A 21,090-nucleotide genomic window follows, 5' to 3' on the forward strand; every position below is an offset into this window, starting at 1 on the left:
AGATGAAAATGGGGTAAGAAATTGCTACTCATTTTTTGGGGAGATTCGATTAAAAAAGAAAAATGGTTACATCATGTTGTGTTTTGTTCAAGATGTCCGTCGTTGAACAAGGAAAACAAAGAATAGGAGTAACAGTTCGTTCTTTATTGGCAAGATCTTGTGTTGTAATCATTTTCGGAGCGTTGTGGTGCCTTCATTGTTCAAGTCTAATTATAATTCCAAACTTTTGATTTGTTTTTACTTAAAAAATATGCAAAATATATAGCACATTTATGTATTTAACCACCTGTAAAAACACATTAGTCTAAGAGTTAGAACCTGCAATTCTACAATTTCAAGCAATCCCATTTGAGAAACAGCTCTTCACATAAAAATATATACACGGATCCTAACAAGGATAAAAATACATTCGACTTCTCATTTCAATTCACAGGTTTGCACTTGTGGTGTTTTCCTTGAGGAGATGCGGTGTTGTTTCCAGTCTGTGGCTTGTTTTAACTACAGCTCATTAACATTTTTGCACCATGATCCTATTCAAAGTAAATCAAGTCAAACTAGCAGCTGTTTTGACCAGAGAACAGATGATCAGCATTGCAGTATACAGTCTTTGGTTCTAAATTTTAAGCTCTATCAACACACAAATGACCGAAATCCAAATCCTGTGACCGAACATGAATGGTGCCAGTCAAACTAGCTGTCTTTCAGGCAATAACGGCATGCTCTCTTTTTTGAGAAAGTGTGCCAGCAAGGTAAAGGTAATCCTTCTGTAAATATTTTTGGGGAAAAAACTCTGACACTTGTTTACTGATCCTTAATCAGTTATTGGTGACTACGTTTAGTTTTTTTTTTTTTACTAGTTTGACAGACCAATGTTGAAAAAACTTCAACAACAGAACACTGAGTGAGGCAGCATGTCGTCTCCGTGACGACAGGCTGCGGCGGTCTGTGGAGCAGCAGCATCACATTGACAGCAACAGTCCAGAATATTTTGACAGTAAAAAATATTTGGACAAAAAGACAATCAGCAGATGCTCAAAGTGTCAATTGGGCTTTGTGGTTGCTTGCACTTGATGCCGTCTTTTACGCATCGGCGAACACAGGAAAACAAGAACACAAAAGTGAACACAACCATACAAACGAGAGCAAAAGTGCAGAGAGAGCAAAGTGGAACTCGGTCGTCTTCTGGCTTTTCTTCATCTGTCTGACAGCAAAAATGTGGCGACAAAGACGCGGCGCTAATCCACCCGTCCGACTCTGCTGCTGCATAATCCCGCTCGGGGGAGGATTTTGGAAAATACAAATTGCTCCTCAAGGCTTTAACGGAGAACTAAACCCAAATATTTTGAAACCAAGGATGCATCGCAAGTGCCGGCACTTGTCACAACACGGCACTCTAATGAATACTGTCTTTGTGGAATAAGAATTAAACAGCTTGCGACGCTCTGTGGAGCAACAGCGTCATGTTGAAAGGACAGCGATATTCCAGCATATGTTCACAGCAATAAATTGAACCCAAACAGTCTCATAAGGAGCAAATTATTTGTGAATCTTCACTATAAAGATGGCTGTCGGTGAAGCCATTTGGCGATCTGCCCATTATTTGCAGAAAAAAAAAACTGTCCACAGCAACTATTCCTCAACAAGCATCGAGCACGCTGACATGGCCGAATCAAGGGCACAGAATTACAGTTCAGTGCTACGCAACGCTACATCAGCGGATATGGGTGGAAACAGAACAAGAACGGCCGAGGACATGACAGCAAATGATTGTTTAGAAAAGAAAAAACAAATGTTTTAAAAAAAAAGTCCACCAGGAAAGAAATGTGCAGTGGACCATTTGTTTAGGGTCTCTTCTTTGGATAATCGGATTTGGTCTTGGAGTCAACAGCGCTAGCATCAACAAAACGAGCCGTATTTGACAGCGTAATGGAGAGCATAACGTGGTGCTCTTAAGCGTGCGCTGAGACATTCTGCCGAGGGACAGCAGGGGCCGTTTGGATCACAATGATACGGCGGAGGAACGTCTTATCTGATACGCCCAGACGGGCTTGATCCATGTCCAACTGATCTGGGTTGTGATTTTAAATTTCTTTCCTTGAAAGTGTGTGGCACCTGCCGTATAATGGATGCGAAACGGCCGTCCCGTCAAGTAATGAAAAGCAGAGGGAGGCTTACTTCCTCATTGTACTTGCCCAAATGTGTCTTTGCTAAGCTCCAACGCCCTCCACATCACTTTGGGTGATTGTGACAAAGCTGTCTCCTTCAGCCATTTTAGCCCCGAGCCCCGAGCCTGGCTCACCTTGGACAAACAGGGCGGCGCCACCCCTATCAGTTCGTTCCAGCTTGCGGTGCTTGCGCGGCTCGGGTGGCGGCATCTCCTTCTGCGCGAAGACGGCGCGGATGCGCTCAGCGCAGATGCCGGCCGCCTCCTTGGTCTCCTGGGAGAGCTGCGACAGACTCAAGAACCCGTGGGGGAGGTCGTCCACCACGCACATGGTGACAGGCTGCCCGACGGCCCGCAGGCGCTTGGCGAACATCACCGAGTCGTCCAGCATGGGGTCCAGGGCGCACGCCTGAGGAGAGCCAAGCAGACACACGTGTGGGGCATCTTAATGAAGGGATGGGCGGAAGGAAGGAAGCCAAGTGGCAAGCTCTTCTTTGTGCTGGCCATATTTGCCATCGCACTGACTCACTGGAGCCATTTTAAAAATCACAAACACAATCTGCAGAGGAGTTTATGTCGTCGGATACCAGTCAAACCCCTTTCAAAAAGATTTGCTGCTGTATATGTGTTTTCAGTTTAAATTTATAAAGCTTCATGAAGCACCATGGCAGCACAGACAGTGACCACAAATCATGCAACACTCTCCAGCGCTTACCACGATGTGCACGGGCGGCAGAGCCTTCAGCATGCTGTCTGAGGCCAGAAGGGGAGAACAGAAAGGGTCCTTGGCCATCGGCGAACTGAGCAGCTTCATCTCAGACAGCTGCTCCGAGCGTAGTGGCTCAAAGCCCACCGGGAACTCAGAACCCTCCTTGCCATCAGGAGGCGGTATGGCCACCAAAGACAGGTCATTGTGCACGGATGAGTGAGTCTCCGATGAGATGGAGAAGTGGACTTCTTCAGGCTGTGGAAGACACGGCAGGAAAATGAGACATGGCTTTAGAGTTGATATTAAGAAATGCAAAAAAAAAAAAAAAAAAAACCATTACAATGCACGCTATAAGGATTAAAAAACATAAAGCCGGAAAAAAGTCAAAATATTTTATAACAAAAGGCAGAATGTTATGACATTTGACTGTTCAAAAGTAGTTCTTGTTTGTTAAGCAGATCAACGCAAACAAGGATGCCTGTTGAAAAAAATAAAAAATAAAACTTGCAGCACTTTTCAAGGTTGAGCAAATTTCAGAGAAAAGCAGAAGGTAAAAACATAACAAATCTTGTTGTGACCTACAGTGCGCTCAGACACAAGCGGCGGGTTGCAGAGGGAGGCAGAATTATGAGCTCTGAGGTCCTGGAACGTCTGGCTCTTTGCAGATAACTTCCTGGCCGGGAAGTCGTCTGGCTCTGACGGCACCGGCGGGTCCACGTGAGGCGAGGAGATGGACGTCTCCGACACACTCGTCCTCACCGTGTCTGGTGGTGCAAAAAGACAAATTCAACTGCCAGCGCTTTGAGTTTGGAATCCACTGCGGAGGAGTCGTCGGCTAGTTAGGCCATCGTGGGGGTAATTTATGGCGGCGGTAATGAACAATTACTGTAGAAGGCCTCGTGTTGCAGTGAGCTGAATTGATATGAATGGATTTACAAGCGTGGAAAACAACAGGGAGGCCATAAGTGGACCCTGACTCCAGATAATCATATGAATTAAAAATACGGGCTACCGTAACCTCTTAAGTGGCCAAATGTAATCAGCTGCAACACTAAAAGGCCAGCACAATATATGTGCGTGTGTGCGTGCACATAGATGGAGATAATTATTTTTATTTTTTGACTTGCGCATTTTGGCAGCCCGAAATCTGCCTACGGTCGTTTACTGGTGACTAAAATCAACTTTATGTATGCTACCCTTTCCGTTTGCCCATTTTCTCAACAATAAGTCTCCCCCCCGGTGACCGAGTCTATGCTTACCAGCGGCTAGCGGTTGCGAGTCGGCGCCTCTGTTGGAGTCCAGGAGAGAGTGGATCCAGTTGGACGCGCCCTGCCGGAAGTCTCGGAGCAGCAGCGCTGTGTCCCTCCTCACCGTGGTGAGTGTGCTCAGCTTCTCCACCTGCTTTTCTGTCGGTGGCTCATTACCTGGAGTGGGGGAGAAGCTTCAATTACGGATCGAGGGAAGGTCATAAAAGAATAAAGAAACAAATGTGATGATTCGAGACAATTTCAGCCAAAAGGGAATAAAAACAAATAATAGTTATTGATGGCAAACAAACGCTAGACAATATATATAGGATTAATTACCACAGCCCCCTCCACCTGTCAGACAAAATTTTATTGCGAGTGCCGATTATTTACACGCCACAATAAGAAGAGTCGCAAAGTAATATATATGCAAATAGCGAGAAGTGGCGAGCTTTACAGGAATGACTTCTGCAAGGGAATAAATTATTTAAGAAAATAATCACTTTTTAAAGAGTTTCATTCACACCTGTGAGAGCAAGAGAATTTCCTTTGTCAGTATTAAAACTAAAAATAACCTGTGCTTTAAAATGAATGCTGACATTTATGTTGAACATTCTACGTGGAAGCTGGGACTGTACCTGACTGCGCGTTGAGTCATGTGAAAAGCAAAGCGTGCGGGAGGACGGAGACCACGCACCTGTGTAGGCGCTGACACACCTGGAGAGCACGCTGAGTGGCACCATAGGGTCCATGAGGCTGAGCAGCCGGGACGGCGAGGCGTAGGCGGTGAGTAGCATGGCTGGGTAGGTGGCCACCAGGCCATCTGGCATACGCACACCGTAGGTGGCTGCCCGCATCGACGTTGTCACGCACAGGTTGCCCCCAGCGCTGTCGCCTGCTAGGCAGACTTTCTCGCCGGTCCAGCCTGGTGGGGAAAGGGGCAGATCAAGAACACTTTTTGTTAAATCCGTTAGGAGATTCTTTAGTCTGAGGGATGGTTGGGAAAAACAGGAATGCGGGGAGAGTACTGCACATACCGAGCAGCTGGTGGTTCCGCAAAGCCCAGCAGTACGCAAAGAAGCACTCCTCCAGGGCCCGCGGAAAAGGGGCCTCGGGTGCCAGGGAGTAGTCCACTGATAGAATGGGGACGCCCAAGTCATGGGACCAGCTCTTCAGGTAGGGCTGCACAAAAAGAGCCAAAGGGAATGTTAGATGTGCTGATGAAGCCACGAGAAACAACAGTTGTCACAAAAAAAGCATTGAGAAAGATAAGAGGGCTAAGACAAGAGGAGGGGGGCATAAAACTTTATCGGTGCCTGCAATGTGAAGTGTCTGCTTTCCGGCTTTAATTGACAGAGGAGCTGCAGAGTGCGGTCACCAACAAAAGACGTCCTCATTTGATGAGAACGCAAAAGGGAACGGCGCAAAAAGCTGCCGTAAGATCAACGACGAACTCAAGAGTTCTCTCTCCAAGTTTTGCATGTCATGGAAGCGGACTTGTCGCGTTGTGGTGACTCAGCACTTCCAGAAACTCAGCGGTGACACCTTGAGAGTTGTGCTGTCAAAATAATTAATCGTAGCGCGCTCAAGTGAGCTCGTGCAGCCAGCAGAGAAAAGCGTGAATAGGACAATTGTGACAAATTTGCCATTACGATCATCTTCTCTTTTGATGCGTACATATGCAATTTACGTTTACCTTGTATGTTAAGTTTTTTTCCTTTTGTCTAATAAAAAACATTTCAACACTCATCTGAAGTGGTATTTCCCAATGGAAATTCCATGAAAACATTCTAGCTCCCCCACCTAAAGAATTAAAAATGTCTCTCATGTTATATTTTACACAAGAATACCGTGATGAGGAAATAAAACCGTTTTTGTTGTATTTTTTTTTTTTTCAAATTCAATGGACGTTGTGCTGCTCCTTTCGTTGTATGCGACTTTACCACCTGGTAATAACAATCCTCTTTTCTTCCCTAACAACGACTTGCTCTGTTTCGTGAACTTTTCTTGGACAGTTAACCATATTTGCGCGATCCTATCTTATAAAAAAAACACAGCTCTTGCCCTGGATCTCTTGAGAGGCTGCTCGGGTACAATATAATGTCTAGTGCGTGTGTCCGAACTGTCACTGCTGAAGTGAGTGTCAGAGATTATGTGCAGCTCTGCCAGTCAGGCCAGCTCATCATTCACGAGCTACAAGGGAACAAAACAAATGGCCGACTCGACAGGAGATGAGGGATTGTGTGTGTGTGTGTGTGTGTGTGTGTGTGTGTGTGTGTGTGTGTGTGTGTGTGTGTGTGTGGTGTGTGTGTGTGTACGTGCGTGTGTGCGTAGTGAATTTTACATTACTCCAGAATGCCTTGTGGTGCACACACGTTCTGGCAGTCAAGAACAAAACTCTCAAACACACATCTGCTCTTTAGCGCTGCACAAAGCGAGTGAGCGCGATTCATGCATTTTCAATGTCAGTCAACATGAGGGTGCAAACGTGAGCAGAGCATCTGGCCTATCTTGACCAGTGCAGGTGCTGCGACTGCCGTTTGAGCAACATTACGGGGACGACATGTGATATGACCGGCAATCGCTCTGAAACAGACCCTCACCCCGATTCGAAGAGGGTGTGCACATTTTTAAGATGTCACAACCCATCACTTTGTCCCTGCGCCTGTCGACCTCATCAATTTGGTTCCTTTCACACCTCAGAGGAGGAACAAGCAGCGACGTTGCTCATCTTTGCCTTTGCTGACTCGGTGAGAAAAATTATATTTGTATTTGGTAATTGTACCTCATGGGATTTGGAGGTCTGAGCCACAAAGCCTCCGCCGTGGAAGTGGATGAGAAGGCAGGGGGACGGCGGCAGCCGCTTGGCCTTCATCCGCAGTGAGAGGGAGATGGCGCCCGCATCAGAGCGGGTGAGCGAGAGCAGGCTCTCACTGTCCTAGAGCAAGAGAACACAAGTGTAAAACAATCTTTCGGGACTTCAGTTGAGGGCAGCGCAATAGAGCAGGATGCAGTGTGCTGCGATTTAGTGGTCGGTGGTGGAATTACACCAAAAATATCCATCCATCCATCCATCCATCCATCCATCCATCCATCCATCCATCCATCCATCCATCCATCTTCTGTACCACTTTATCCCCACGGGTTTCGCGGGCGTGCTGGAGCCTATCCCAGCAGTCATCGGGTAGTAGGCGGTGGACACCCTGAACCGGTTGCCAGCTAATCGCAGGGCACACAGAGACGAACAACCATCCGCACTCACACCTAAAGGCAATTTGGAGTGCTTAATCGGCCTACCAAGCATGGTTTTGGAATGTGGGAGGAAACCGGAGTGCCCGGAGAAAACCCACGCGGGCACGGGGAGAACATGCAAACTCCACACAGGGAGGGTCGGAGGTGGAATCGAACCAGCACCCTCCTAACTGTGAGGTGGTCGGGCTAAGCAGTGCGGCACTGAGCCGCCACACAAAAATACAATAATACAAAATGTTTTATTTACTGTAAGAAAAATATCTGCACAATAGCGGTGGGCCACATTTGAAAGAATCCTCTCAAGGGAACCGATTTCATGCATTTTTTTATGCATGCAGTGCAAAAGCAGCCTTGATAAAGTCAAATGACAGTGTGAAGTCCGCCCATCGCCACGACAGGTACCTGTCCTTCCCGCAGCTCGTAGGAGATGAGCCTCATCTGGACAGGGTTGGTGCCAATGTGTGCCGAGGGCTGCGGTATAGACACTGAGGCTCGCGGATTGGCTGCCAGCGGGAGGTCGAAGGGTATGGGAGGCACGGAGAGCGCTCGGTTCACCTTGACCGTCACGGACGTCATGCTGACCAGACTCTGCAAGGCGGCGGGAGGAGGAGTGCAAATTGAGAAATGGCGATTGTGCGTTACACAGCGGGTTCACTGGAGGGAAAGAGAAACCGCATGAATAAATCATAAATGGCGCAGAATAAATTGAATTCGCCTCTATTATCATCGTGGGCACCAAGGCATAATGATAGCGGGACAACGTCTCCCAACAGGCACACAAGTATTGAAGACAAACATGTAGTCACTTAGCCACCTACGGCTATAAATGAAGTTAACTCCTCTTTGATAGTGTCAACATGCAGCCAGTCTTGAATTTGCCAAGTATTGAAGTAGGGCCGGATTCGTGAATTTTACCATATTTTGAAATTTGGGGGTGGGAGGGCTTCCGCCTCCACTTACCGATAGCACTTCGGTCTCTGTGATGTTCCAGTAGGTCTTCCAGAAATGGATGTCGAGATTCTGGGTGATGCGCTCAAACTCGGCCCCCCTCAACTCGGGGTCGATGACGTACTTGCCTGACGTGAAAATGGAGCTGGCCACCACACCTGGGGCAAAAGACCAGGACGGCCCATGTAAAACGACACCAGTGCAATTTTCATTTGCACGGTGGCCAGGCAGTGAAATGAATCAACGGGGGTAAAGAAAGGATGGGAACAACAAGTACACTTGTGTTGCAGACAGTGAAAATTAGTAAAGATCAAAGAATAGTTGCAGAAGCCTCTCAGATCCGTCAATGTTTTACGTCGACTCGACTCCTGCAACTTTACTTGATGGACGAGCACTACTGGCGCGTTTAAGGTTTTTTTTTTCCGCAAGGACTCCGTTCAGAGGTACTCACCATATGGTGCAATACCCCCTGCCTCCACTGGGGCACAACAGAGAGCACAAAAAAAGAGCGAGTTGAATTGCAGCCAGACATTTAAACGTCGTAAAAAAAGCCGTACAAAATTAGTAGTTTAACTGTCGTTTGGTTATACAGTGGCTTTTCATTATACTTCTCATTCCATGCGTCCAAACACCTCAAGGTCATTTCTATCAAAGAAATGAAATGAACAAGCACATCTGCTGTGCGCTGTCCTATCTTAGGCAGCTGCTCCATGAGGCACCAACATGAACCAGAGCCCCCATTTTTGCCAATGGCATTTGAAGACATTTCAGTAAATGCAACATTTCAAGGGGAACTGAATTCTAAACTAGCCAGTGCAAAGTGCTCTCAGCGTTAACGTTGTACATATCAATATCTACCCAAGGCTATTCTGGTGTTTACAAGGTTCTAAAATGCGGAGAGAACAGCAGGCAAGCGCCGGAGATTCCGGAAGGATGAAAGAGCATGCAACACATACGTGGCACGAAAAGATGCGAGAGAGGGGGGAGGTGAGGGAGAAGGGTAGAGCGCGGAAGCGGCGAGAACAACCCTTGAATGACAATGAGAACGGTGCTGACCTATTCCAGACTGATTGCGCTTGTAGTTCTCTCCAAAGGCCACGAGGCCGATGGCGATGGTCTGTAGGGACGGACGGATAGCCGGGGTGAACTGGTGGGGCAAAAGCAGAAAATCGGGACCTTGAATGCCATAGTCACAATTTTGCGTCGTGTTCCTAAAGCAAAAAAAAAAAAAAAAAAAAAAAAAAAACAACAGATGACATCTTACGCAACACTTGGTTAAACTATTTGAATTTTCCCAAACATGTGCCATTAGGGTTGTAATTCCACTGCCGACCACTAGCAGCACACTAATTAAAGATGGAGTCAATTTGAAAGCAAAACAAATGTTGAATTTTCTTTGAATGACTTCCTCTGTAATCCTGTTTTTTATGCCTACGGTAAGCAATGGCTAACTATGTTCATCTTATAATGTAATTTTTTTTTATGTTTATCAAAATTAATCTGTTCCTCCCCACGCCTTCAACGAGGACGGCACCTGAAAGCCTAGGCAGCGGCCATAGAAGCACCCCTTGTGCATGGAGCTGTATTCGCGCACGAAGCTCTCGCTGAGGCCGCTCTCGTCGTGGAAGAAGAGGTCGCCGTGGCCATTGTCGTGCAGCATGCGGCGGGCCAGGTAAAGCAACGCCCGCAGCTGGCACAGCGCGTTGCAGTAGGCCTCCATCTCTCCCGCGTTGTGGGCCACACGGAAGAAGATGCTGCGGCGGTTGCTGCTAATGTAGCGCCCCTTGTGGATGATGTGGAGGAGGCAGCAACGCACCACCTGCCAACGCCAGGAGGAAGATTTCAGCTTACGAGCGCTGCTGTGAAAAGAACAGCAGCAAAGCACAGCAGCAAAGCAGGACGCAAACACTTTACAGTCCATTTCAGAACGGTTCACTTCTCATCCAGTTGGAGGAGCGTTCGGAATATTAAAATGAAATCTCGTGTGAATTAAGTTCTCATAATGTTGCCATGGAGAACGGCACAAACTCTTTTAGTTTTGTAATTATTTTTGGAACAGACGGTCGCTTCAGTTGCAAAATTTGCAGGCCCTAAGGTCTGCGGTCATCGGTGTCGCACAAATTTGAGTCCTACTACAGAAAGAAAGACACACACACACACACACATCAAAGACTGATCAATTAAGAGACTTAGCACGATACGTTTGAATTTGCGACACTTGCGCAGGGGGGGTTACGATGAACATATTAGTCGGGGCCGCTGTTGGAACACGAGGGCTCGACGGCAGTACACAGAGGGAGGCATTCATGCGCCCGCCGCTCGGCTGAAGGTCTCTTCTGAAGGTCTCTTCTGAAGGTCACTGTGCTCAATCAATAACTGGGAGATAAAATAGTGTGCGTCCACCCAGGAGTTGTTCTCACTCCATTTGCAAGACAAAATCAATTTGGGGAACAAACGAGCTGACCTTGAAACAAACTTGTGTACTGCCAAGCGGGGGCTGCCGAGCAATTCTTCAACGGGTTACTAAACTGGAGGCTCCCTTGGATTAATTGGCTCACGGCTTTTAGATTAATCACACTCTAAATTGTTTTTTTCCCTTTTTTTAGGGATGTATGTGGGGTCGAGGAGGCGTGTATTAACTCTGTCAGGATGTTGGCACGCAAACTTTTGGCTCATAATTCGGGAATAGATCTCCCATTTCCGTTTATGAAAGTGAGCTGCCATTTTATCGAGTGGAATGATGATTTAAGGGGGGCCTACCTTGACGAGAGATCGATAGCCGTTGGCTGGTATGTGGGGGTCAAAGTCAAAGTGGTGGTAGATGGCGGCAAAGCCGGAGATGACGGGCTCCAGGGTGCGGGCGTGCTCCTGGATCAGCTTCATGGTGTCCACCAGCCGGCGGGCCGCGTCACTTTGCGGGCCTTTGACCCCGCCCGAGAAGAAGGCAGCGTTCTCCTCACACACATTGTATAGGGCCGCAAAAACTGCTGCGGTGTCCATCACTGCGAGAGGCAAAGAGACAATGCCCGCCACATGAGCATCGGCAGATGTTTGATGCAAAAATGTGTGCTGGTGGCAAACAAAACATTTCGAGATGCTCATTCAAGAATCCGCTCCTGGGATGACATTTTGTTTCGAGTGCTACACGAGATCTTGTCACAGGCCCAACATGAACTTCCTCCTCCAATTTGGATTAGTCACCCTATGTAGCAAAAAGCTAAAGCTGTCATTCACCCACCAGGTAAAACCACACGTTATTGATGACTTGGCCATCAAAGACAAATGCCAATCATTGATACGCGAAATGTGAAAACAAGCACAAATTAATAGGCGTCCCAGAGTGTTTGTCACGTTTCTGCTGACAAGGCGGCAACGGACATAGCTGCCGCTGTTCGCTTTTCACAACTCTGGAAATGGGATGATCCGCAGCTTGTGACTACTGGTAGCAAATATCACCCTCGTGAAAAATATTTGCAGCCTAATGGTAAACTAGCACTTGTATAATGCTTGCACAAGGTCTAATTTGATCTCACAACCTTGGCCATCAGACGGCCTCGGAATTAGCCGAAAAAACAGAACATTTAATTTAATTATTTCAACCCAAACGATTTGATGAAGAATATACGGTCTCCTCCGAGGCACCCGCCACGAGGAACACGGTTATTCTTAGCCGTCAGCAGAAAGGCCTTCTTGTGCAAGCGTAGGCAGCGATGACGCCCCAAATGTTCCGATAGGGATCGAGGGCAGTCAGGGCCCTGCGGGCGCTTAAATGTTAAGCAGTTCTTCGGCCTTGCCGATTAGTCGCAGGATTGGACGCGGTTGGGTCGGCTCCTGCTTTGCCAAGTGTAATAAAATGGAGTGGCTGTGGAAAGACGTAAATGGTGATACATTTTGCAGCATTTATATTCAACTTCAGGCTATTTTTGCAAAGGGGGAGGGGGGGTTAAAAATATATATTTCTGGATAGTGCTTCAAGCCTTTTATTGGTCATTTTCATTGGCGACGTGGAGAGGGGTGGCGTGGAGAATCTTCAATATAGCATGTCAGTCCCACAGTGAAGAAGTCAAAGCCATTAGCCCACAAAACACATTTCCAAATTAACCCACTCAGAGCCCGAATGCATCTAGCTCCCCCGCCGACCAGAGTAGGTCAGGCGCATCAACGGCTCTGCCGCACAATCCGATGATGTCGAGTTCCATCGAGCGCTCTGCCTTTGGGGCTTGATTCAAACTGTCAAGTGCTCGAAAAGTGCGCCGGACACACCTCGGCCCAGCAAAGTATTCGCAATAAACATGCCGATCTCCATACGTAAACCGCAGAGAGAACGCATCTGAGCCAGCGTCGAGAAAATGCAAGACATGAAAAGAATGTGAGGCTCTGGAGATGAAAGTTTGGTGATGTCACCGTGTCGCAGGTGTGACGCGGAGATGTCAACAAAATGAAGTGCTAGCAAATATTTGGTCTTGGTCACCCATTCGTAGCCCAGTTACCAAACGTTTGGTATTTACAGATACAGGTGTCTTTGGCTAACCACATGAAGCAACGCGACACTCAGTTTCATGACTGTTAGTAAAGCACACAAAACAAAATGACTGAATTTACCGGCATCTGTGTTCAAGCTTCTGTCCTTGTCTGTATCCTCTCTTGTGAGCATGGTGGAAAAGAAAGACTGAGTGAGTGACATGGAAAGACGGGAAAATGGAAGAAGGGAAGGAAGGTGGCCCAGAGCAAAGAGACAGTTTTCCGGTTTGACTCTTGCCGCCTCGTTAGTTTCCTTGAGGTGGAAATGTTGTCGGAAGCTTCCCAGATTGAGCATACTCGACTCGCCGCTCGGCTTTAAAAGGCGCTACTGCAGACAAGTGCGGCGGTGCTTCAGCGCCTGGGTGTGACGACTCTTTTGCCCATTGGCTCTTTGACTGTGTGACTCCCCGCCCCCCACCCCCGGGGCACCATGACAAGTCCAGACAATAAAACATTCCCAGTCTGTTATTGCGTGCGTCGTCCCCTCTGTTCTCACTTCTGGAATTGTTGGCCACCAACATGTAGCTCCTGCCACAATATCAATCCTAATTTATCAAAATGTTATTTGATAATTTAATGAAATAAATTAGTTCATGAAAATACAATATTAATAATACGCATATGTGAATGGCAGCTGTATGTAAACATTACTTTTGGATTTGAAAGGTCTATAAAAGCGGATGGATAATCCATTCGATTTCAAAACTCTGACACGTATGTCCACTTATGTTTCTTACAACTTAGATGAAGCTAGCACAGTTTCTTTGTCATGTGTTGCACCCCGATGGTGTGTGTGTGTGTGGGGGGGGGGGGTAATACAGAGCAGAAGCCAGCCAAAACAAAGGTGACATTTAGTTTGAGAATCAGGTTGCCAACCTTTGTTGGTTAAACGCAAGTCCTTTCAAAGGTCTCCTAACAGCAGAGCCAAGTAATCAGGTTTAATGTGCCGGATCTTAAAAATGGAATCACCGCACTCGAAATTGATTTCACAAGCTGTTTTGTTTCACGTAAGTTATCAGGCAAAAGAGGAAAAGCAAATTGTGCCAAGTCTGTACAAATGTTTTAGTCACGGTCCAGACCAAACACTTGAGTCCCGCTCAACAGCGACATCACTTCTGATCTGGAGCTGATCATGATTTCACCAACATTTTAATACATACAATGTAGTCTTGCTTTTTTTTTTTTTTTTAAAGTGCATTTAGTTTAAGTTCAAACGTGCATTTAGTTTAAGTTCAAACTGGTCAGTTGGGAGCTTGCTGAAACCGAAATGGTACATTCACATTAAAGCTGGTTTCTGTGGCAACGAGTCTAATAAAACTTCTAGCACAGAGCACATTTCATCTAAAAAATGGCAGCAAGTCTGTTTTTGTTGTTCTGCTGCCTGTTGACTTTGTCGTGACTTGCATGTCATGGGGGGGGGGGGGGGGGTCTCATCAAGAGTCAAGAATGTGGCGACCTCTGCTATGTAATTGTCTTGTTGGTGATTTGCGCATGCAGACCATTGTTGCAAGCATCCTGTTGTTCAGGTTGGACTTGTTTGCATTTATGGGACAGGGGTCACGAACACTCAGTGTCCCCTCCCCCTCGCTGTGCGCTCTTTCTTTGCCCGCCACTTGCGTTTTTTTTTAAGGTATCCCATAATAACGTTCAACAAAAATGACAAAAAAGCGCAAAGGGCCAAGTGTCAAGTCGAGTCATGTCCAGTTAAGATTTGACTTGTCACTCAGTCCTATCCGGCATATTGTATTTTTCAACGCAACGTGCCATTTACCACAAATGACATGGAGTCGCTCAACATGCAGAGTGGCTAATGGGTTGGCCACTTAACAGACAGCTGCCTCTGCACTCAAACCTGCATTCAAAGTCAGACACGTTCAGTCACAGCACAGATACTGCTGTCTGGCGACCCCAAGTGGACAAAAATAATACGCATATATTTCGGATGATATGCATGACACTATATCAAATAAGAAAAATAAATATTTGGACTCTAGTTTATGAATTTGTCTACTGTGGGGGTGTTCTGGAACTTGAAAGATGGGTCAAGCAGATTAGTGGATTTAAAATGTAGATATTTACACAGTCCTTTATATGTTCTCTCTATATTGTCACATTTCACATATTGCAAGTTGTTGTGGAAGTGTATCCCTTAATAAATACTATAGTTCTATTTCCATTACTTCTAAATCGGAATAAAACCAAGTGAGTCGACCCTTGCCACCACACTGGTGGAGTGCGAGGAAAGCACAAGATCCGGGACACAAGCAGAAGCAGAACATCCGTGGGGCATTTACGGCCTTCCTGCTGTGCTCCAACCATGCAACCATTGGAAGAAATGACTCACATTTGAGAAAAACCTCTTAAGGAGCCACTCCCTGCTGAGTTTCTCTGTAGTCGGACGGTGCTCAAGACTAATCAAGACAAGCGTGCAAAAGTGTCACGACGCATAACCTGTCTGGACTGACGTCACACGTAACGTCACTATGACTAATAACATACAGAAACACAAAAGGGACATAAATCTAGGAATTTTATTTGAAAACACAGTACCTTCTCAGACGAGTCTCATCAGTGTCAGCGGCTGAACGCAGGGACACAAAAACGCTGAAATGTGAACATAAACCGACTCCTCGCAACTCTGAAGGCTGAGGGAATGCTTGCTGTCATAAACATGAAGGGGCAGATGACAGTTAGGGGATGAAGCATGTTTCCCTCACAAAGGACAGTAACGCCTTCATAGCATCACAAACTCAGTTTGTTATGATGTGTAGAGCTAAGATGCTAACGGCTTAATATCTAGTTAGCTAAGCTAAGGTCGCAAGGGACTGGAAGTAAGCGGTATGGGCGGGCTCGGGGGAGACGTCATTAGAAAACCACACACACAAAAAAAAGATAGACTCACCCACTGGAGCCTCTTTAAGTCTGGTCGAGCGTCGCCCGTTGACACTTTTGTCGAACCTGCCGCTCCCACCACTCTTCTTGCTTGACGCCATTCTCTCAAGTTCTTGATAAGGACTCTCCACCGCCGCCTTCAGCGAGCAAGGAGTCTCCCTACCAGCCTCGCTGGGCACCGAGGCTCCGCCCACGACGTCCTCACTCTAGCGGCTAGAGTGAGGACGTCGTGGTATGGGCAAACTACGGCCCGCGGGCCACATCCGGCCCGCGGGACCGTTTAATCCGGCCCGCCAACCCTAAATAAATTGTATTATTAAACTTTTTTTTTTTCGGTCATTTTGCCGGCAATGACTGCGTTTCCCCAGTAGATGGGGAACCACTCGCCTGCGCATTTACTACCGGAAGCCGTGTCAGAAAGCTCGGTGCACACTCACAAGTGCGTGTACGTACTCAGTAGTACGGAAATGGCGCACTCGCGCTCTATTTGTAGCAGTGCCGAATTTAGAGCGTGGGCTGTGACGACAGCATTCTTGTAATTTGCGCGCCGAGTTTTCGGATACAGTTTTACGCTAAAGCCACCCACAAACCTTCCCCTGGAATCCTTCCATTAAAATGAGTCGCCCAAGGAAAAGCAAGGTGGACACTGAGTGCCGAGTGTTTAAAAAGAGTGGCCAATTTGGCTCGACGTACGCGACGTGGCGTTCAGCAACATGAACATCAACATCAAATGAACACTGAAAATGAAGGGGAGGCTTTCAAGTTTGTTGTAAAAAAATGCATTTTGAATATGATCTGTACAAATAGCAGGGATTGAAACTAGTGACCATTCTCATTTTCAAACAATGCAGGATGCTCAAGGACATTGATGCACCACCTGTTTGTGACTAATCTTAACCTTTAAAGTTCTTAAGGCTTACTTTAAGGAAGTGTTTTCCCTTTCCTCACTTCTGTTACCAGGTGTTTGTGAGTTAAAACTCTGCTCTGATTTTCAGATACCCCTCACCGTGTTGCCGTTTTGATTACTTTATTTGGATGTATGCTTTCACCGATTCTTCAAGATGATATATTTGGTCAGAATGTTTGCCGTTTGATGCGATCTCATAAGATAAACATACGTCTTTCATTAATCTGACCTGCAGGCCCTGAAGTGATGGAGACTGTTATTCATAATAACAGTGTCATATTTTATGAGAATCACTGATAGCAGTTTTTTAGGGATGTTTTTTTTTTTTTAATGCTGTTAATAAATGCATTTGTTTTCAAAAAACTTTTTTTGAATATCCATGCTTTACTACCTACTAAAGGCCAAAACCTTTTATGCAATGACCTTTACAGGTCGTTTATATTACTTCACACAAACACTACATCCATCTGCTCCTGGTTCGGCCCCCCGGTCAAAATTTAGAACCCAATTCGGCCCGCAAGTCAAAAAGTTTGCCCACCCCTGCTAGAGTCTAGCCAATGGGAGAGCGCGGCAGCCCATCAAACTCAGTCCGTTATTTGGACGAGTAACTGGTGACACGGAGCATAATTGATATTAACACTAAATGTACATATACACAAGGAAAATATGATTCCTTTAATACAAAAATTACCTTGTTCAAAATAATTAGAAATACAAAAACACTGGAGAAAACAGATTTAATAATAAAAAAAGTGAGAAACCGATTTACCATCTTAAAATAAAATTTAAAAAGAGTAAAACAAATTTAATAAAAACCTCAGGGAAGCTGCAACAAAAGCCTAGAACTCCCTCGAATGCTCACAAGATATAATCACTTGTTGAATCATTGAATCTACTAGTCCAGGGGTCACCAACACGGTGCCCGCGGGCACCAGGTCGCCCGTGAGGACCGCATGAGTCACCCGCAGGACTGTTCTAAAATTAGCTCAAATAGCGGCACTTGTCAGTGAGCTGCATCTATTTTACAGTCAAACCTCGGTCTTCGTACGTCCTGGTTTTCCAACAAATCGGAATTCGAACAAAAAATTCGAGATTTTTTTACTTCGGTTGTCGAACAAAATTTGGAGGTCGAACCTCGCGACATGAGCCGGAAGGACCCGAGAAAACCCGACCGCGCGGCCCGGATGCCGACTGACTCCGTTGTTATTGTATTTTCGTTACTTTGAAGATTGTATTAACCCCTAATCATGCCTCCAAAGAAAGCAAGTGGGAGCAGTAAAGCCATCCTAAAACACTAAGACGCTCTTAAAGCAATGCGACAGTGAGTACCCGGCGCGCTACGGTTGCGCGATCGGACCAAATTAAGCTCCCTGCGCACTTTGTACTGGGAAAAATAGATTCGGAATTCGACCGATTCGCTTCTCGAACCGCCTTCTGAAACGGATTGTGGTCAAAGAACAAATTGGCTATTTCAGAAGTGTGTGTCAAACTGGTAGCCCTACGCCTTAATCAGTACCCGGGAAGTAGCTCTCGGTTTAAGAAAGGTTGGTGAACCCTGATCTAGTCACTGTGACCTGCTAATTCTGTGCACCTGGCAAGTGAGTTGTCTTTTAAAGGTTAAAAATACACACAAACCAGAAAAGCAGATTAAGCACCGTATTGGCTACAAAAAGCAATGAATACATTGACCAATCTTATTGCACACACTTACTGAAAACAAAGACCCCACTCTGCAAAAGCAGCCCGCCCCTAACACAGCCCCCCCCCCCACCCCCCCTTGCGTTTCTTCCGTTCCATTCATGGGTTTTCCAGCTGGATTTCCTCCCGAATGTTGGCAACCAGATCCTGGTAGAGGTTCGCTGCCTTGTCACAGTCATCCAGATTGAGGCCCTGCAGATGAAAGTTAACATCTAGAACTCATCATACTGACAAATACTGATAAATATATATACTACATATTTGGAAAGCACTTTTGTCCAAGCCTTTAATTTGACATGTGGCTTAATATTTATTGTTATTGTATAATATGACACGCGGTTAAATATTTATTGTTTGTTGCAAAGTTTATTGCAAATGGATTTTTCAGCTTGTTGAAAATGACCAAACATCACCAGTAACGCTACCAAAAACAATTAGTGCAAATGACTCTTCCACTAGTTGTCTTTCCCCACCTGATAAATGTTCTCCTCTTCCCTCTTTGCCTTCCGCTGCAGTTCATGGAGTTGCTTGGACTGGGAGAAGGGTAAAAATGCACAATTGCTTTGTCTGTTGAGAATTGCGTTGTGTTGTGCTGACAATTCATAAGATATCTGACCTTGCAGAAGAGCGCGGCCGAAGGCACCAGGAGGCACAGAAAAAGTAAGATTCCTTCGGCCATCAGGATGCTGTTCTTGGTCTTCTCCGTGAGGTTTATCGTTTTTTTCAGCGGCTCTGCATGCACACAAAAACACATGGGGCAAATTTTGAGTCTATGGGTCAACTTTGTACCGTTATTTCATATCAGCGTATTTCATAGAGAATGCTGAATTTGAAGAAACCAGGAAATGCTGCTCAACCTTATGTTCGTATTCCGTATCAGTGCTGTTTCGTCAAAACAGCGACACGAAAAATGGCATGAGAACAAAAACACCACCAGTGTCACGGGAAACGGGCTAAAAGACTCTCCCATGGACTTCAAATTCGTTGATTACGCAAGTGAACTATTTGGAGTGGCAAACAATATGAACTGCATGAATGGATAATCGGACTGTTAGGTAAGGGATGTTATGGCGTAATACCCCCACAGGTAGTTTCACATCAGCAGCTAATCAGATTAGGACCAAAAGCTGCATTTTCCACCGTGAGAATGCCTTGTACATGTGCAGACTTTGCGCAAATGACCAGAATATGGATTAGCAAGACAAGCAAATACGGATGCTAACACTGAAGCGACAACGCAGAGTAACAGGATTTGCGTCTTACAAGGGGTTAGCACTGCTTTGTGTGTGCGTGTGTGTGTGCGCGCGTGTGTGTGTGTACTTCACCTTACTCAGAGATGGCTTCAATGCTAACATGCTAACAGTTGGTATGCTAGAGTCTCAAAATGGCTTCCCAGAAATGGCTGAAAGGTGCATTGGTGCCAGGGCATTACAGTAAGCAGGTATACTGTAAAAAATAAAAACCAAATCCAAAAGAAGACCACGTTTTCTGCTTACTTACCATAGACCTGCAAGTAGGTGCCGGGTGTGAGGACGCCAGTGTTGTTGAACCAACATCTGTACAGGCCCACGTCGGTCACCTTCACCTCACCAAAAGTGAGGGTCCCGCAGGTGACTTCAGCATGCGTTCTGTAGCCCGAGCTCACTCGGTCTGACATGGAGACTGGAACTGGGATGGCGGTGCCGTTGGTGGGATGGCCGTGCACGAACCAAGTGGTTTGGTGGTTGGCAGCGCCGGTCCGGTAGCAGCACTCCAGCACGGCCCGGTGAGAAAGCTGGACCCTCAGCCAAGGCCGGTCTACCTTCAGCCCCGTGGAGACCACTACACACGGGAGGCACACTGAACATTAATAAATCCGCAAAAAGAAGGTTGTGAATTCAGAGATGCTGTAAAAAAAAGAATAAAGAAAAAAAAGAAGTGTAAAAAAAAAAAAAAAAAGCGTGTACTAATAATACTAAAGAATAACACTAAAGAAAATATCTATAAATAATGTAACCACGCACACAGTATATTAAGGGTAGGACAATATCTGGGCTCAAGAGTCACATTTGGCTTTCAAAACAGATAATGAATGTACAATGATGTATCCAATTATTTAATGTAAGTAAACGATGGGAATGCGGTCATGTTTTAAAATCCAAAAAACAAATATTTCAGTAATTGATCATGTGACTAATGTGCCCTGCACTGCCATATATACTGTCGGGGCACAAGGGACTTCCCCACAGCACATCACAAAAGGCTAAATAAACAATATTGTAAAGAAAAGAAAAAATAGAAAAGTACAATTTTGCAATAAGTTTCAATATATAAATATGATTGTTCGACCTTCAAATTTAATCAAGGCCACTTTTTCTTTTTTAAAGTTTTTTCAAAAAAATTCAACAAAGTGACCAGACTTACCTGTCATGCAGGTGATCATAAAAATGCTGCCAACTGAAGCCATCATTCTTATGGAAGATCTTGGATGATTAAAAGTCCCCGCACAACGACCTACTAGCTTGTTGTTCTGTGAGGATTTACGCTTCAATGACCACTGTCGTATTTGCATAAACGTCACAGCTGCACTGAGTCAAACAGGAATCAGAATGGAAATGGACAGCTATCATGCTAACAACCTTTGGGGTCAAAATGTTAATTTGGGACATGCCATGCCAACTCCAACTTTGTTGAAAGCAAATCTTTATTGGCTGAGTTATGGAAGAACAAACTCATGCTGACTTCTAGTGAATGGTATAAAACAAATAAAAAA

At 45.8% G+C, this 21,090-nt stretch overlaps 2 protein-coding genes across 5 annotated transcripts; both read right to left on the reverse strand.

Moving 5' to 3' along the window:
- Window positions 1-123: 123 nt before the first annotated feature.
- lipeb (lipase, hormone-sensitive b) lies at window positions 124-15,948 on the reverse strand. Of its 4 annotated transcripts, XM_049731482.2 has the most exons (15): window positions 15,744-15,948; window positions 15,392-15,422; window positions 12,923-12,963; window positions 11,081-11,322; window positions 9,855-10,139; window positions 9,377-9,467; window positions 8,333-8,478; window positions 7,775-7,960; window positions 6,906-7,058; window positions 5,158-5,302; window positions 4,818-5,045; window positions 4,133-4,297; window positions 3,456-3,637; window positions 2,880-3,128; window positions 124-2,573 (listed from the first exon to the last, which is right to left on the reverse strand). In XM_049731482.2, exons 1-15 carry the CDS (start codon window positions 15,832-15,834, stop codon window positions 2,208-2,210), a joined length of 2,601 nt encoding a protein of 866 aa, XP_049587439.1. In that variant the 5' UTR covers window positions 15,835-15,948; the 3' UTR covers window positions 124-2,207. The 4 variants fall into 4 exon arrangements, with proteins under 4 accessions (XP_049587439.1, XP_049587440.1, XP_049587442.1 ...); XM_049731483.2 differs by lacking the exons at window positions 12,923-12,963; window positions 15,392-15,422 and having other exon boundaries at window positions 15,744-15,947; XM_049731485.2 differs by lacking the exons at window positions 12,923-12,963; window positions 15,744-15,948 and having other exon boundaries at window positions 15,392-15,410.
- Window positions 15,949-17,360: 1,412 nt separating this feature from the next.
- On the reverse strand, window positions 17,361-21,015 carry cd79a (CD79a molecule, immunoglobulin-associated alpha). Its single transcript, XM_049731799.1, has 5 exons — window positions 20,742-21,015; window positions 19,839-20,159; window positions 18,955-19,070; window positions 18,812-18,871; window positions 17,361-18,530 (listed from the first exon to the last, which is right to left on the reverse strand). The coding sequence occupies exons 1-5, from the start codon at window positions 20,887-20,889 to the stop codon at window positions 18,438-18,440; spliced, it is 738 nt and encodes a 245-aa protein (XP_049587756.1). The 5' UTR covers window positions 20,890-21,015; the 3' UTR covers window positions 17,361-18,437.
- Window positions 21,016-21,090: the final 75 nt, after the last annotated feature.

Source organism: Syngnathus scovelli, chromosome 9 (genome assembly GCF_024217435.2).
Source record: "Syngnathus scovelli strain Florida chromosome 9, RoL_Ssco_1.2, whole genome shotgun sequence".
In the NCBI taxonomy this organism is placed as follows: Eukaryota; Metazoa; Chordata; class Actinopteri; order Syngnathiformes; family Syngnathidae; genus Syngnathus; species Syngnathus scovelli.

Bases quoted from the DNA above. Each gene is read 5' to 3' on its own strand.
- lipeb (XM_049731481.2), bottom strand. From the start codon at position 13,136: ATGCTCAATCTGGGAAGCTTCCGACAACATTTCCACCTCAAGGAAACT. The intron at 7,059-7,774 runs GTACCTGTCGTG...CTCTTGCTCTAG, and splicing joins ACGAGCTGCGGGAAGGACAG to GACAGTGAGAGCCTGCTCTC. The intron at 5,303-6,905 runs GTACAATTACCA...CTTTTTGTGCAG, and splicing joins AGACCTCCAAATCCCATGAG to CCCTACCTGAAGAGCTGGTC.
- cd79a (XM_049731799.1), bottom strand. From the start codon at position 20,889: ATGCAAATACGACAGTGGTCATTGAAGCGTAAATCCTCACAGAACAAC. The intron at 20,160-20,741 runs GTAAGTCTGGTC...TCCCGTGTGTAG, and splicing joins TATGATCACCTGCATGACAG to TGGTCTCCACGGGGCTGAAG. The intron at 19,071-19,838 runs GTAAGTAAGCAG...GTGTGCATGCAG, and splicing joins CACCTACTTGCAGGTCTATG to AGCCGCTGAAAAAAACGATA.